The 16,023-nt window shown below is 52.1% G+C and overlaps 1 protein-coding gene across 1 annotated transcript in view; it reads left to right on the forward strand.

Annotated features, from left to right (window-relative positions):
* The first annotated feature begins 1,210 nt into the window (after window positions 1-1,210).
* Fam102a (family with sequence similarity 102 member A) overlaps window positions 1,211-16,023 on the forward strand; it is a 32,297-nt gene continuing 17,484 nt past the window's right edge. Inside the window, exon 1 of the mRNA XM_027423804.2 lies at window positions 1,211-1,694. Within this exon, the coding sequence (XP_027279605.1) occupies window positions 1,549-1,694 (146 nt within the window). The 5' untranslated portion in view covers window positions 1,211-1,548. The remainder of the gene's footprint in view (window positions 1,695-16,023) is intronic.

The raw sequence follows: 16,023 nt of genomic DNA on the forward strand, positions 1-16,023 counted from the left end.
CTTAAGGTCTTCAATTGGCTGTAGCCCCCTGTGATCCGCTCTGCTTGGAGGGGTAGAAGAGAAGCCCACCAGGCAGAGCCCCTACACATTGGCGGACCGGATGCAAAGAATTACAAAACGCCGATGGCTCGGAGAGAACGAGGCTCCCCAAAGTGTCCTCTGCCTCCAGAGCAGTTAATCTAGCGCTAACTATCCCAGAAACTGAAGAACAAAAGCCTTAGATAACAGCTTGGAACGAGGCAAGCTGGGTCATAAGGCTGCAGGGCTCCTCACAAACGGCAACGCCAGGGCAGACGCTTGTCATATTCAGAGGCAAGAACGACCTGCTGGGATCTTGGGCCACCTCTTTAAGAGGGTCGTTTTCCTGAGAAATGGGTTCACTACCTCCTCAGCCTGCTTTATTGCTCAACGAGCTCAGGTCTTGGCGGGACCCGGGCAGGTCGTTCCAGCCTTAGTTTCCAGATGGTTTCTCCAAGTCATTGTTTCTTCGTTTCTTGGCCTCGCGCGCGCTCTCCTCCCGCTCCTGCCTGTGCCGGCCCCCACCCGCGACCTCCCACCCTTCTCCGTCCCCTTCACCCCCCACCCCGGCTCGTCTCAAGGAGGCGGGTTCAGCTCCGCGAGTGCACCAATCCGAGCGCCCCGAACCGGCTCTGCCTCCTCGAGCCCCGCCCCACGCCACCGCCAGCCAGTAGAAATTGGCGTTTGTAAAGTCGGTCCGTCCAATTGCGGGTGGGCTGTGAGGCTCGAGCGTCCCGCCCCTGCCGCGCTTGGCCGCTGCTCGGCGGGCGGCCGCGCCGGGGCTTCGGCATTCTCCGAGCGGCGCCGAGGTGCGTCGGGCTCAGCCGGCTGCGTCCGGTGGTGCGGGCGACGGCGCCGCTGTGATCCTGGGGTGCTGGACGAGGCAGAAGCCACCCGGCTGGGTCGGAAGGCGCCTCAGGCTCGGTCAGAGCAGGCGCGGCGTGGGTCCCGGGACTGAGCCGGAGGCCGACCGGCCAGGTTCCCCGCCCGGCAGAGCCTCCCGGAGAGGTCCCTGCGGAGCCCGGGCGGTCGCTGAGGTGGCTTCCGCTTCCCGGGGCCTCACCTGCGCAGGCCGCGGGGCGCCAGGTGCGGAGGCGTGTGCGCCGCTGGGCGCCTCCCCCGGCCGCCAGCGGGGCGGAGGCGGGGCCGCAGCCCGGGCCTCCCGCGGCTCGCCCGGCAGTCTCAGTCTCACCGGTCCGCCTGGTCCCGCGGTTCGGGATGCTGCTGCCTGCTCACGAGCCGCCCGCTGCCGGGGCCGCGCCTCGCTGTTTACATGCCGGTGGAGCCCGGGCCCCCCGAAGGTGAAAGTAGCCGGCCCACAGGACTGGTCTCCCAGACGCCGGGCTCCGGACTCAGATCTTCTCCTGCCCCGCAGCCTCCGCCGCCATCTGGACTGGATCCGGCCCTGGTGTTTTTTGAGGAGGGGGGTGTGGTATAGGGAAAGGAATCCTGGGGATTTCTGGGATCCCCTCTTTTTTTTTTTTTTTTTTTTTTTGTGCCCTGCGGGCTTAAGACTCAGGGAACTCGCTCATGGCTTTTTTGATGAAGAAGAAGAAATTCAAATTCCAAACCACTTTCACCCTGGAGGAGCTGACTGCGGTCCCCTTCGTGAACGGGGTCCTCTTTTGCAAAGTCCGGCTGCTGGATGGCGGGGATTTTGTCAGTTTGTCGTCCAGGTAGGCCTTGAGGCTTTTGTGTTTGCAGGGGAGGCTGTGTGTGTGTGTGTGGGGGGGGGGTGCTGCTGAATGAGATCTTGGTAAATGTGGAAGCCTCAGGTCGGGACGGCAAGGGACTTCCGGGCGTTATACGTGTCTGGGGGAAGATTTGCTCGAGGCAGTACTTGGGGCTGGCACTGTGCCAGGCGCTTATCTGCAGGTTACCAGCCAGAAACCTTTTAGGGCCCTGAATGCATTCTCCAAGTCACCCATTTTGCAAACTTGCATGGAGAGGACTGAATGAAATTTGCTCTTTGAGGGAGTAAGTAGGAGTGCCCTAGGCCACCTTACCACCAAGCTGGCCCCTGTGGCTGTCATATGATTGAGAGCTTAGGCCAGCCACAGGTTTTCTGGCATTTTCCTCATGGCTGGGAAAACCCAGTCCCAGGCACTCCCTGGATCTGATTGAGGGTGGTGGCAGGTTTTTGGGTTGCCCAGCCCCCTCTGAGTGACTGCCCTCCACTGGCTGAAGCTGGGCTGCTTTGCATTGCAAACGTCCTTGCCAGAAGACTGCCTTCCTCTGTGAAAGACCAGTTAGGTTTTATGTCCTCCCCATCCTGGTAGGTCCAGTTTCCCAGCTTATTTCTGAATGAAATCCAAGTTCTTAGTCTACCCTTTGCAGATTGATCTCACTAGGGCCACACAGTCCTAGCCTGCCTGCTGAGGCCCTTGGAGTCCAACTGATGAGGAAGGGGAGTCAAGTTCTGGCTCCTTCTGGGTTCCTGTTCCCTCTTGTGCACAGTGGATCACACAGATTTCTCCATCAGAGATATGGAAAAAAGTTGCAGTAGATAGGCCCACAATACAGCACCTGGCCCAAGGCCTGGGATACTCTCCTCCTCTTACCTAGTCTGCCCTTTGTTCCTTAGGTTTTGTGGGCTTAGTTAGCTGGAGATGCCTCACTATTCTGAGATCTCAGAGGTGTGTTTTACTGATTGGGATAATGGGCTCCAGAAAGAGGAAGTAAATAGTTGCCAGGGACCTTGAGTGAGACAGTTGTCAGCCAAACTGCCTGTTAGGAGACCTGTTGGGTGAATCTGCTGGGAGGAGAGAAGCTATGTGGCCTGATTCAGATTTTGGAATCTGTGTGGATAGAGTGAAATGCCTGTTCTATGCACTGAGCCTCCTGTTTTGCTCGGAGCTGCTTATCTGAGGAATTTGGACAAGGGGTGCCCTTTGTGGTGGGGTAGCTACAGTCTGCAGCCCGTGAAGCCTGTAAACAGCACAGTGTCAGAGGGTTGTGCTCAGAGATGGGCCTGGAGTCAGCCACTTTCAGGCTCTGGGTGAATTACAGAGTCTCCCTGATCCCATATCTCAAGAGCCAGCAGTTGTTGGTGCTCTGCTTGCTGTTTTACTAGCTCCTCTTAACCTCTTGACTGGGCCATGGAGCAGTAGAGGTGGGGTCTGGGGAGCATTTACAGAGATGAAAATAGAGGCTCAGAGAGGGTGGCTTTAACTGCTACCTTGTGCCTCTGAGCCTCAGTTTCCTCTTTTGTAAAATGGGGAAGTAATACCCACCTTTCAGTGTGAGGGGGGTGGAGAGTGCACCATGTCTGACTAGAGAAGGTGCTACAGTAGCTACTATATTGTAAGGGGCCCAGACCCCAGCTCCCTCTAACCCCAGTTCATTGACTCAGGGTGGGGTTGGAGAGTGGATGGGGGGAGGGGTGGTGTATACTGGACGACATCTCTTAATTAGCAGAGGTCCTTTTGTCAACTGTACCAAGGAATTTGCACCAAGCGCATGCTGCAGTTTCACCTATCTGCCTAGATCCTTAGCTAGCCACTAAGACCCTACCCGTCAGCTTTTTTCCCTTGCCCCAACTTGCCCCCACATCCTGGAAAGTCTGGAAAGTTCTGGGACTTAGCACACATGGCTCTGGATTTCACCTCTGTTTCCCCTTCTTCCTCCTGGCAAAAGACCAGATTCTCTGAGCCCAGCTGAGCCTAGGCAGCCTTTCCCAGTTCCCATCCTGGATAAAGCCTTGTGTGGGTGGGTGGGTGTGGTGTGTGTGGTGTGTGTGTTTGTTTTGCTAAAGAGAAATAGCTGGCATTGAGGCCCAAGGCTGAGCACTTAGATTCTAGACACCTGGGTATTGCAGCTGTAGCTGTAGAGAGCAGTGATGTTGGAACCTGAGCCACTTTGAAGTGGCTTTGGCTTTTGTGGGCTTTTACCCAGGGGGTGGGGGTTCCTAGGTTGCTATTCCCTCTACCACACCCCTCTCACATTGATCCTTTAGCCCAGGAGCCTGGGCCACCCCTCCACTGCTGTGAGCTTATTGGGGTAGGGACTGAGGTGACTGGACTTGCTTAGATCCTGGGCCTAGATGTGGCAGCACATCTTCCCAACCCCAGGGACATCTGGATCTTTTGATGTGCTGTTGGCAGCATGGGTGGTATCAGACTGACAGCAGTCCTAGACCCCACCCCTGCAACACCTACCTTCCTGGCTGGTGTTTTCCAGTGTGTTGAGTGCCATGGCAACAACTGGTACTCAACTCCACCTGACCCAGTTGGAACAGGTGACTCCTGGGGTTGTTCCTTAGCTTCATCTTCTAGCACGGCCTTAGGAGCAACAACCAGGCTCTTAGTGCCCACACTGTGCCAGGCATAGTGCTGAGTGTTTTGTGCAGGGTATCCCCATTAATCCTCCCCAACCGTTTGGAGAGACACTGAAACCAGAGAGGTAAAGCCACGTGCTGGAGGTTACCAGGTGGTAAATGACAGTAAGGAAACAGTTCTTCTCTCACAGTGGCTTCCTTTGATTGTTTGCTTGCCAATACACAGGGACTTGCTGAGCCACTCAAATATCTGACCATGAGCCAGATACCTCTCTAAGGAACTTGTAGGTGAGGACACTGAGGTCAGGAAAGATGAAGTGACTGGGTCTGTGTAGCAGAGATAGAACTTGATTGCAGCAGTTCCCATTCAAAGCCCTGCCTTGCCTTGGTGGCAACAGACCCATGTGACATTTCAGACCTCACAAAGGCTTCTTTCAGTGGGTTGGGTGGCAGAATCTGGAGCTGGACAGTATAGAGGCACTAAACTGGGTTTTGTGTAGCTCAAGGTAAATATAGAATCCCCAAGACTATAAGGTGAAGGGAGCTAAAGTAATCACTATGTATTTGTGATCAGGCTTAGGCAATCACTGGGGCACAGTGGGCATTTGCCATGTGTCCTTGCCTGGGGCCTCTCAAGAAGATAATCCAAGTGGTAGCTGGGAGGGCTTTCCAGTTTGGAGGGTATCCAGGAGCATACAGAAGTCCCATCTGAGTGTGGTGAGTCTGTCAGACACTAATGTGTCCAAGTGGCCTGCAGGTCAGAAGGATCCCAAACCTCCCAGGGGCCCTGCTTTTTGATGGCATTGGTCCTTTGGCTTGCCATATTCATGTGGTGGCTGTGTCAGGAGAGGAGTGCAAGGAAACACTGACTTATGTCATAGGATGGAGAAGAGAGAGGAGAGAAAGATACTGTCTCTTAGCCAAGGGGAAACCACAGTCTGGGGCAGAAAAGTGACTTGCCAGGGCTACTTCATAGGAGGAATAATTGACCCAGTTGGACAGACTATAGTCTAGCTCTTACCTTTGTCCCCTGTGGGACAAAAAAAGTGCGTTGGTCAGGAGGAGAAGAAAGATCCCTTGCAAGGCCACCTCCTGCTCTATACTTGAGTGCCAGGCTGTCTGAGAAGCTGACTGTGACTTAAAGAGCCTTCCCCCCCCTGTCCTTTCTTCTTGGCCAGCTTTGAGTCTTCAGTGGGCCTTCAGTGGGGTTTTATTTTTGTAAATAGAGCCTGGCTGCTTACCACACAGGCACTGCCTGCCTTCTGTGGGCATAGCCATGTGCCCATCATGTAGGAGTACTCAAAGCGCCTTTGGGATTCTCTGAGCATAAAGGAAGTCCTTGGAAGAGTTAGCTCTGCATCCAGAGGCCTTGTGCTGAGGTCCAGACCTTGGCTGTGGGGCAGCCGACAGGCTTGATTGTTCATCACTCAAGCCACACATTTGGCCAGGGTTCCAGCCCTGCCTTGAACCCTCCCTCATTGAAAAAAGCTGTAGAATGCCACTGGGTTCACAGCCATGCAAGGCCTATTCTGAGATAGCTTGGTATGGGGCTCTGAGAAAGCATAGTAGAGATGGATACCCACACTGAGGATTGTCTAGCAATGTGAAGATACAGGAGAACCCCTAAACTGGGTAAGGTATTTATTGTCCTGCTCAGAATAGGGGTGCTGTGAGCTGAACAAATTGGAAAGGTAGGAGGGAGCTAGTAGCCACAGGTCTTTTCTTCCATGTTGGCTGGCTTCCAGAGGTGAGGAGTTGCTGGGTGCTCCTAGGTCGGTGATGGCAGTATGCCTAGTAGGCCAGGCTCGTCTGGGGCAGGTGCTTGTGGATCCCAGTGGACCCTGGCAGACCAACTGGGGAGATGTTTTTGTTCAGACTCTGTCCATCTTTGTTTTCTCTTAAGTCTCCTCACCCTGCCCCTAGCTCACTATCTCGTGGTAAGCACACCATCACCATAGAGAGGGCTCCCAGAAGCTGAGAGGGATCAAGCTGAAGATGGGGGAGAGCTGTAGAGAAGCCCTTGGTTTGAAGGCATGTCTGGGCAAGGTGGGGTTGGGGTGTAGTAAGAGTTGAGGTGTTAGAGAAAATAAAGATGGAAGGTGGCCTGACTGGAACTGTTTCTATCTAGTCTTGGGAGTCATACAAGGGGCAGGGGAACAATGTGTCATTTATCAATTAAGATTATGGCTTTTAGGTGCTGGTAAAATATTTTTTTTGTTGTTGTTTTTTTGGTTTTTCGAGACAGGGTTTCTCTTTGTAGCTTTGGAGCCTATCCTGGCACTCGCTCTGGAGACCAGGCTGGCCTCAAACTCACAGAGATCCGCCTGCCTCTGTTTCCCGAGAGCTGGGATTAAAGGTGTGCGCCACCAATGCCTGGCGCTGGTAAAAGATTATACGCAGCGTTGACCTAGCCTGGCAGAGAGAAATGAGGGAACAGACTGGAGAGGGTAACAGGCAAAATGGGCAGGAAGGTTCCCTATCCTAAAGGCATGGCACCATACTTTGAGGGTGCTAGGAGATAGTGGTTGGTCAAAGGTGCCCTGGAAACCAATGCTTATATCCAGATTTTCAGTTTACTTTAAATGGAAAATCAGACAACAGTGCTACAAAGTAGCATTCAACACAAGGGGCTTTGTAACTGCCTCCTTATGTGGGTATCCAGGGCTCTTCCTCCCTCCACAACATACTCCTAAATGCTTGGCTTGTTCTGAGTGTCTCTTCTTGTTAGTTGGGTTCCTGAGGCCCTGTGGATGGTCTTTCCTGTGTAAGCACAGGGGCCAGAGGACCTAGGGTAAGAAACCCCTCTGGCAGATGAAAGGGAAGGAGTGGGCCTTAGGTTGTGGTCCAGGTAGCCCAACTCTCTCGTCATCTCGTCAAGTCATGCTGGGGTAGTGGTGGTAAGAAGCTCCCCTCCTGTTTCACGCCTTCATAGCTGCTGCTTGGATCCGGCCTTTGCTACCAGCTGGCTACATTGTTGGCATGTGCCATTGTGGCAGTGCCTTAGCCTGCCTGGCAGCTTGGTAGTAGCCCTGACTTGAGGAGATCTGTCTCTGTGGAGCTCTTTGCGTGGAGCTCCTGCTTGGCTGGGGCTTCTTGGCAGCAGTAACACTGACTGTCTGTAGGCCCTGTTTACTTGGGTGTGGCTGTGGGGCCTCTGAGTGACTTGGAGCCCTGCTTTGTCAGACCCTGGGAACCCTGACTTGCTATCAAGGGACCCTACCTGTGCATCCAGGTGCCAGCTAATAGGTCTGCCTCCAGGTCTCAGGTCTTGGTATGTAAGGTATGGTAAGGGAGCCAAGGACAAATGTGAGAAAGGGAGAGACCTGGAGTTAAGGTGGGATGAGAGGGCATATAGCTCCTTTTTATCTACTTCTGGTGAGTGCTTTGGATTATGGGGACATTAGACTTGTCCCTGGGTCCTAGAGTTGCTCTGGGCCTGCTGGCTCCCCACAGATCAGACTGTATTTTTATAGTTTTGAAGCTGCTCAACCTGTACCTCGCCTAAGTGTCATCTGAGGGTTGTGGTTGCAAACTTGTGGTCTTTTTGCTTTGAGAATCTTGGCACGCATGGCTTAGAAGAGCTCTTGACTGTAGACCTGAAACTGCTTTTACCCCATTCTGCCCAGATGTTGATTGGGTAAGCAGCCCTCAGCTCTGTAGCCACCTTGGCTCAGGGGTGTGTGGAAGAAGTACTACTAATAGGAACTGACTTTCTATTGGTTAGGTTTCTACTTTGCTTTCCCCACCTCCATACCCCAGCCTGCTTTTCACTGCCTATGGCTTCAACAAGGGCCTTAACCCGCTAGCCTCCCTTGAAGCAGTTCTGCTGTGGCTGGAGGATGTAGTGATAGTGCTTGCTGGAATGCCAGGTTGGCTTCTGGTCCACAGTGGGAACACTATGTTATACTCTGGCTTATTCCCTCTGGGGCAAGTGGTATGCCTCTCAGTAGCTGGTACTCCCTTGGGGGTCTGGACCACTGTGTTGCTCCCAAGAGAGGATACCTATTGCTCAGGCTTGCTCCTTTGCCTTCAGCAGGGGTGGGAGCCAGTAGGGAGTACCCTAATTTCTGAGCTCAGGGCCTAGTGGGGTTTGCAGTGTAGTCCACATCTTTTTCTTCCCTATTGACTTAGCCCTGCTCTGCTGAAACACTGCTCAGGGAGGGGCAGGGCACTAGCTGTAAACCTCCTGGTAGGCTGGGATAGATGACAGAACCCAAGATCTTTAGGTGACCGGCATCCTGCCCCTTGTTTTTCCAGTTACTCTGCTCTTCCTCATCTCCTTACCCTGCTTTTGCACATGAGACTACTGCTCAGCCTAATGGCCACTTCTGGGAAGTCTCCCCCTGGCCTGCTGTAGCCCCTCACTTCAAGGTGTTGCAGTCCCTATTCATTGTGTCCCGTTCCTTCCCCAGACTGGCCCTTCAAGTCCAGAAAAGCCTCCATTGCATCTTAGTACTTGGGCTCTTGCTATGTGTTGGCACTGTCCCAGGCTGGAACTTCTCTCTCCTGGCTCTGAACCAATGTGGTTGTTGGTTTTGACTATGTGGTGGCTACTGCCAGCTGCTAAGCCCAAGCCTGCTCCCCCCCCCCCCCAGTTCCCGAAGTATCAGTCTGTGTCAGGAGGAACCCTTACCCACATACTGGGCAGCTGGCTTAAAGATTGCAATTGAGATGCAGCCAAGAGCCCACTGGCTGAGTTGAGTGTACCTCTTGCAGAGGATGTTGATTGTGCCGGTTTAGGAGGAAGACAGTGAGGTCATGCACTGCTGTTGGATCTTGCAGCTGATGAATTACTCTGTGACTATGGCCAAGGGTCTTATTTCTGCAGACTGTTTTCCTCTTCTAGAGGGTTCTCACTTGAGGGCAGGAGAACTGCCCAAGATCAAGGTTACCTGATCAGCACATGACCAGGCCCTGGCATCTACCACCAGCTAAAGCCTTCCAAGAGAGGAAATGTACAACCTAGTATCAGGAGGACAGAAGCTGGGTCCCGTTCACATGTGAAGTGCCCTCTTCACCCACTACTTCCTGTCTGCAGGGCTGGACTCTGCAGACATGTGCAGGCAGCACCTGTGGCTTGTACTTCCCCTGGGTTGTTCGTTCCATGACAGTTTCCTGGTCACCTTATGTATCTGGGACCGTGGAGATAGAGTCTGTACCTCTGTAGGATCCCACCTGTGGCAAATGAGTTCAGACAGTGCTGAACAGCCCTTGGAGTGATGTGGATTTAGGGTGGGTAGGGTTAGAGGTTGGTTGTGGAGAAGAGCAGCTGAGTAGGAGAGTCAGTGGTTTGGAAGGGGCTTAGAGAGGGGAGGCTCTTGGGGATGGACTTGATAGTGTGCTGAAGAAGCCAGGATAGATTTGAATCAATCAGACTTACAGGTTTTGGTTTTGTTTTTGTTTTTCAAGACAGGGTTTCTCTGTGTAACAGCTGTTCTGGAACTGTCTTTATAGACCAGGCTGGCCTCAAACTCACAGAGATCCATCTGCTTCTGCCTCTCCAATGCTGGGATTAAAGGCGTGCACCATCACACCTGGCTCAGACTAGCATTTGGTTTATTTCTTAGTTCATTACTATTTTTATGTATATGAGTGTTTTGCCTTCATATAAGTCTGTACACCATGTGTATGCAGTGCCCATGGAAGCCAAAAGAGTGTGTCAGATCCCCTGAAACTGTAGTTACAGATTGTTGTTAATATTCATGTGGGTACTGAGGATTGAACCCTGATCTTCTGGAAGAACACTCAGTGTTCTTAACTGCTGAGCCATCTCTCTAGCCCCCAGACTTGTACTTTAGAATTACCAAAGGTAGCAGTAGGGAAGACAGCTTAGGGCTGCCAGTAATAGGAGGGCAATTGTGTTAAGCCAAGAAAGGTATCTTCCCAGCCATTGTCGTGGACCAGTTCAAAGCTGGAGCCATTCTCTGCAGCGGCCAAGGTGAACAAGTACCATAGACAAAAGTCCCAAGGCCAGGGTCCTTGATGATACTTACCCAAAGTTAAATGTTCTGATTCAGAAAAGATGAGATAGTGTTTGTTGGAGTTGGGGCCATATCTGAAAGGCCTTTTAGGCCTCCACAATTCTGCCTAGGCTTAGTTACACAAGTATGTTCTTTCTGAGGACTTGTGAGCTGTATGTCTCTGTTGCAGAAATGAGCGTTGATGCCTGTACCTCTGGGCACCAAAGCTTTCAAGACAAACAGAAGGGTGCCTGGAAATCTGAAGTTGATCTTTGGGATTTTTCCTGGGTCTTTCTGGTAAGCCATCCTGAACCGTTCTAACCCAAAGAGCATCGCTCTTGTGTACAAGGCAGTGGTTCATTTTGGCAACTGCAGGCAGTCTTCTTGGGCTGGGAATTTTCCTTCTACCACTGACAACCCCAGCAGAGCAGGGCTTCCAGGCTCTGGAGTTTAGCAGTTTGAATGCTTGGTGGGCTCCTGAAGTTACTACCAGACCACTGGGTACCTGAACTTTGCCTGTGATGGGTAAATGAACTCTTCCATGGTACCTGGATGCCATGGTGAACCTGTTACTACCCATCATAGCTTCTGGCTCAGAGCGCATGTTCAGTGAAAACTAACAGTGGCTAGTTTCAATTCAGAGCAGTAGTTGAGGGGACCTGGACTAGAAGCATACAAGGAAAAGTTCATGTTTCTTCCTTTCTCCCTCCGGTTGTTGCTCTTCTCTCTTCCTGAGGTTCACCTGTTGAAACAAGTGTAATTAGAGCTGAGCCACTGCCCTGGCCATGACATGATACTTGTGGTCTCTGCCTGAGGCCCATAAGCAGGAAGAGACCATTAGATATATCCATCTCAGAGAAGTGCAGAATGTGGGGGGTGGGGGTTTTGCAACTAAGCTTACATCAAACCCAAACCCTCACCTTTTGTTGGCTTTGGGGCAAGGTCTCACTATGTAGCCCCGGCTGGCCTGGATCTCATAGAGATCTGCCTGCCTATGTCTCTTGAGTGCTGGTGTGCTTCACTACATCTGGTTCCAAACCTTGTCTTGGGATGAATCTTTGACTGATGTGCTCCACTAAGTCTCAAGAGATGTACCCTGAGCTCAGCAGCTTTCATGGGGGTTGTGTTTGCCAAAAGGATAACAGGAAACAATTGGATCTGGTTGTGAGGTTAGCTGTGCCCATTATGGGTATAGGCAAGACAGCCTTCCCTCCCTCCCTCCCTCCCTCCCTTCTTTCCTTTTTTTTTCTCTTAAGATTTTATGTATGCATTGTTCTGTTTGCATGTACCCCTGCAGGCCAGAAGAGGGCGCCAGATCTCGTTACAGATGGTTGTGAGCCACCATGCGGGTGCTGGGAATTAACTCAGGACCTCTGGTAGAATAGCCAATGCTCTTAACCTGTAAACCATCTCTCTAGCTCTGCAAGACTGCCTTTCTATCTGGGCAACAAACGGGTGGACTGCTTGGGACTTTGGGTTGCAGAAGGCATCCTCTGTAACAGCCATTACCACAGACAAGAACCCATTACATGACACTGTTGAACACAAAAGGCCCAAGGCAAGATCCATGATGGCACTTGAGTAGAGTTCAAAGGCATTCTGGTTCAAGAAGGATAAGGTTATGCTTGTTGTGTGGGACCCATGTCTGGAAGGGGCCCATTCAGGATTGGTCTTCAAGTCTGCAGAGTCTCAGGTGTCCATCCACCGAGGAGGTGGAGCCCTGTGAGCCAGGGCCTCATGGTCCTGTCTGACCCTGAGCCCTCTGTCCTGTGGTTGGGATCTTGGGTAGCTGCTGAGGACAGCTGGAAAAACAGGTCTGAGTCAGTTCCAGGCTGTGAAGAAAGGTGACTGGCTAAATGACTCCTGATTATCTTGTCACCTCAGAAGTTCAGAGAGCCATGGAGAATCCTTTGTGCAGCAGGAACACCTGGGTCGTGGGTGCAGTAATGATGGTCCCTGGCCCACAGACTCTAAAGAACAGGGTGCAGTCACATCTGGGAAGCCCCTACCTGGAAGAAGAACTTGACTATGGATATAGAGTACAAAGTTCTCTCATTTAGTTGTCAGACCCTCAGCACTGTGTTGAGGACAGGAGACAGCAGTGAGTGTACAGAGGCCCTGCCTCCCTCTGGGAGTTTGGCTCTGGGAGAGAGAGGCCTTGCTTGATTCCTACTACATGTATAGACCCAGTCCTGTGTGTACAGGAGGGGCCCTCAGGATGGGCCTGGGTGAAGGTGTTCCCATGACTGGTGTCCAGTCATTTCAGGAACCAGGCCTCAGGGACAGGAATCCCTCCTTCCTCTCACTCCTTCCTCCTTGGGTGAATCAAACACCATCCAGACCTGAGTCAGTTAGGAACTGGTCACACATTCCTGGCCACCTGCCACACCTCTGGATATCACAGCTGGGTTTCAGGCCTGGGGACACCATCAGACCCAGAGTCCAGGGCAAAGAAGGAGGCTGGGTCGGTGGTTTTTGCCTCTGAGATCCCTCTCTGCAGGAACTTTTAAAGGACTCGGCCCTGTCCTCCATCCAGCAGAGGTGCCTATTGTGTTTAGGCCAGGCACTAGCAACTCCATGAGAAAGGAGATAGGATGGTGGCTGAGACTGGAAGAGCTCTGGTGTTCGTTGGGTGTCAGAGGCTTACTTGGAACCATCTTTGTCTCTCCAAGACTCTCATGTGAGTCTGCTAGCTCCACAACTCAGTGTGTGCTAATAGTCTGAGTTTCAGGAGAGGAGGTTGGTATCACATCCCAGTGTAACTGTGTCTTCATGCTTTGAATTCCTAGGGCCTCTGGTTTCTGGCCTTTACATGGAGATGTAGTGTTGGGCACCCATCAGACAGCCATGGGTTCAGGTCTCAAACTTCCAGCCAGTAGACCTTGGGCAGGTGAATTCTTGAGCCTTGGGTTCCTAGCCTGTGACATGGGGGTGATGGATTATGGATTCTGTGACTGTCTCTACTTTGGTATGAGCCCAGTTGCAATATTATCTCTTCCCTTCTGTGTAATACTTGTGGTAAAGGATGAGGCTACAGGGCTTAGGGTTCTGCCATGACAGATAGTCATGCTATCACTGAGACCTGGAATGGTTCTCCTGTGTTGGGGTGCAGGTTATCCCTCAATTCCTGTAAGACCTGCCTCGAGTCCCTGGACTCCCTGAAAATTAGTATCCTGATCTGTGAAGAGGTGTAGGGAGACAGCAAGTGAAAAGCGCTTGTACTTGACATACAGGAGGACATCCAGGAAAGAGGAGTCAGAGGGCACCTTTGTTTAATGCATGGGCTGGACCTGCATTTGGTTTAAAGCCAGTAGCTTACTATGGATCCCTTCATGAGGGTTTGAGGATGCAGCCCAGTGTAGACTTCTTGCCTCGCATGCACACAGTACTGGGTTTCTTTCTTTTTTGGTTTTTCGAGACAGGGTTTCTCTGTGGCTTTGGAGGCTGTCCTGGAACTAGCTCTTGTAGACCAGTCTGGTCTTGAACTCACAGAGATCCACCTGCCTCTGCCTCCCGAGTGCTGGGACTAAAGGCATACGCCACTACCACTCAGCTCAGTTCTGGATTTCAGCCCTAGCACCAACACCGGCGCCATTTCAGAGTCTGGTTCACAGGCATTTGCCTGATGTTAACATAAGCTGTCTACATACCTCTTGGGCTTTTTGTATGTAGTCAGTCCCCATGTTACTTGCCTGAAGAATACCAGGGTTCAAACCCAGGTGTCTGACTCAGCAAGCTTGAGCACCCTGTTGAAACCTCACCCATTTCTCTGCTGTGCAGTTTCTAAAGTGCAGCTTGCCCACATGGGGCTTGATGGGGTCACTTGCCAATGTCAACCTGCACTCCCAGCCTTTTTGTCAACCCCTGAACCATTTTTAGGGTTCTTGCCAGCAGGGGAGCAGAAAAGGCAGCATGGGGCCCCAAGGAGGGGTTTCTTTAAGCTCCCCAGTGTTGTGCACAAAGTGGCTTGGCTTCTAGGAACTCCTTGCTGCCTCACCACAGGAGGAGGGAGTGGCGTGCCAAACTGTAGGGAACTGTTTCCCCTGCACGTGGCCCTGAACTCCTGGCAGGAGCCAGACACTGTTGGGCTGCCACGTTGGCCCTTCTGGCCTGCAGCCCCTGGACGGATGCCTTGGCTAGTCCCTGGGGTGGGCCCCACCCCAGACAGCTGTGCTGTTCTCTTTGGGAAAGCACTGGCAGATGTTGTCGATTTAAATTGTTTCCTTGTTAGACTCTCTCTCAGGCCGGGGCTGCCTCTCAGCAGCCCAGAGCATAGATTGCATTACTAGGACCACTCATTCTCTTGAGGAACCAGGTAAAGCCTGGGGATTAGGCTGTTGCTGGGCAAAGCCAGGGTGGTTAACAGGAGTGGATGTAGGGTGATGGAACTTGTTCTGGTGCCTGTGGGCTGAGCTGAATCAGAGGACTAAGTCTCCTAAGACCCAGGAACACAGCTAGGGCTGGGAGGTCCCTGGGGTCCTGCCAACTGTTTACCTCCCTGATCAGAGTTACCTGGAAGTTGAATGAAGAGTGGCTTCCAAGGTCCCTAGTAGTACATCTCACCTGGAGCTTATTTGGTTTAGTCTCAAGACAGCTTGTCAACATCTGGAGTTTGTTCAACTCAAATTGGCAGGGTGCAGCTAAATGTGCCACAAAGAAAATCCTCATCCTGCACAGCCAATGGTCCTGCAGGCTAGTAGACATTATATGCTCACTTGTGTCTGGAAATGCCTGTTTTGCTAGGCTACTTTACACCCTACTTTACTCAGGTTTGAGCACCTAACTCTGCCAGTCCAGTGCCCCATACTAAGCACACCAGTGGTGGTGGGTAAGTGTACTGATGGGCATTTACATTTATGTGTGTGTATACGTGCGTGCGTGTGTGCCTCTGTGTGTGTGTGTGTGTGTGTGTGCTCGCAAGCGTGAGCGCGCTTGAGAGCATGCATCGTGTATGTCAGATAAAACTCAGGTTGCTAGTATTGTACAACAAGCACCCTTTCTTGCTGAGACTTTTAGCTGACCCCTGATGGTCACTTAACCATCAGGGGTCACCCTGGGGTTCCCTTTTCCTTGTTTCCTGCTCCTATGGCAACTGCCAGTCCTGCTTCCATGTTAGCACCAATTCTGGGAAGAGTTCCCCTGGGCCCCTGGGTTCCTAGCAGCCTGTGGCCATGAGGGAGCTCCCATGGCAGTCAATCCCTTGTCACCTGTGTGGTGGAGACCCAGAACCACCAAACCTCTGGGACCCTTTTGTACCTTGTAAGCAGTGATGCTGCTAGGGTACAGTATTTGTTGCAGTGAGCTCATTCCTAGGAACCATGAAGCCAGACTCTGGGATGACTCCTAACAGGGACATTGTATTTCTGTCAGAGAAACTGTTGGAAGTGGCTCACTTCGGCCTGATCTGCCACATTCCCCACCCTCCGGGGCCTCTTTAGTAGTCTTGGTTGTTGAGAACCAAAGAGGCAGTAGAGTGGCCTTTCCCTCCTCCATGGTGTCTGCTTATATCTTCCTCCTTTGCAGGAGTGAATTGGGGAGCCTCTGACAGCTTGCTGCAGGGAGACCCAGTGTTCTGTGTGTTTGTTCCACCCTCCTGGACCTCAGTTTCTTCACATGCAGAACAGGGATGATATTTACACAGGCCTCAGGATTATGGGAGAGTTCTTTCAGTCCTGCATTTGAACCATGGATCCCACAGAATAAGCTTAAGACATGGGAGATGGTTTATTGATGTAGAGGGGCCAGGGAGCATATAGAGTAGAGATCCTA

Source organism: Cricetulus griseus, chromosome 6, assembly GCF_003668045.3.
Source record: "Cricetulus griseus strain 17A/GY chromosome 6, alternate assembly CriGri-PICRH-1.0, whole genome shotgun sequence".
NCBI classification, from domain to species: domain Eukaryota; kingdom Metazoa; phylum Chordata; class Mammalia; order Rodentia; family Cricetidae; genus Cricetulus; species Cricetulus griseus.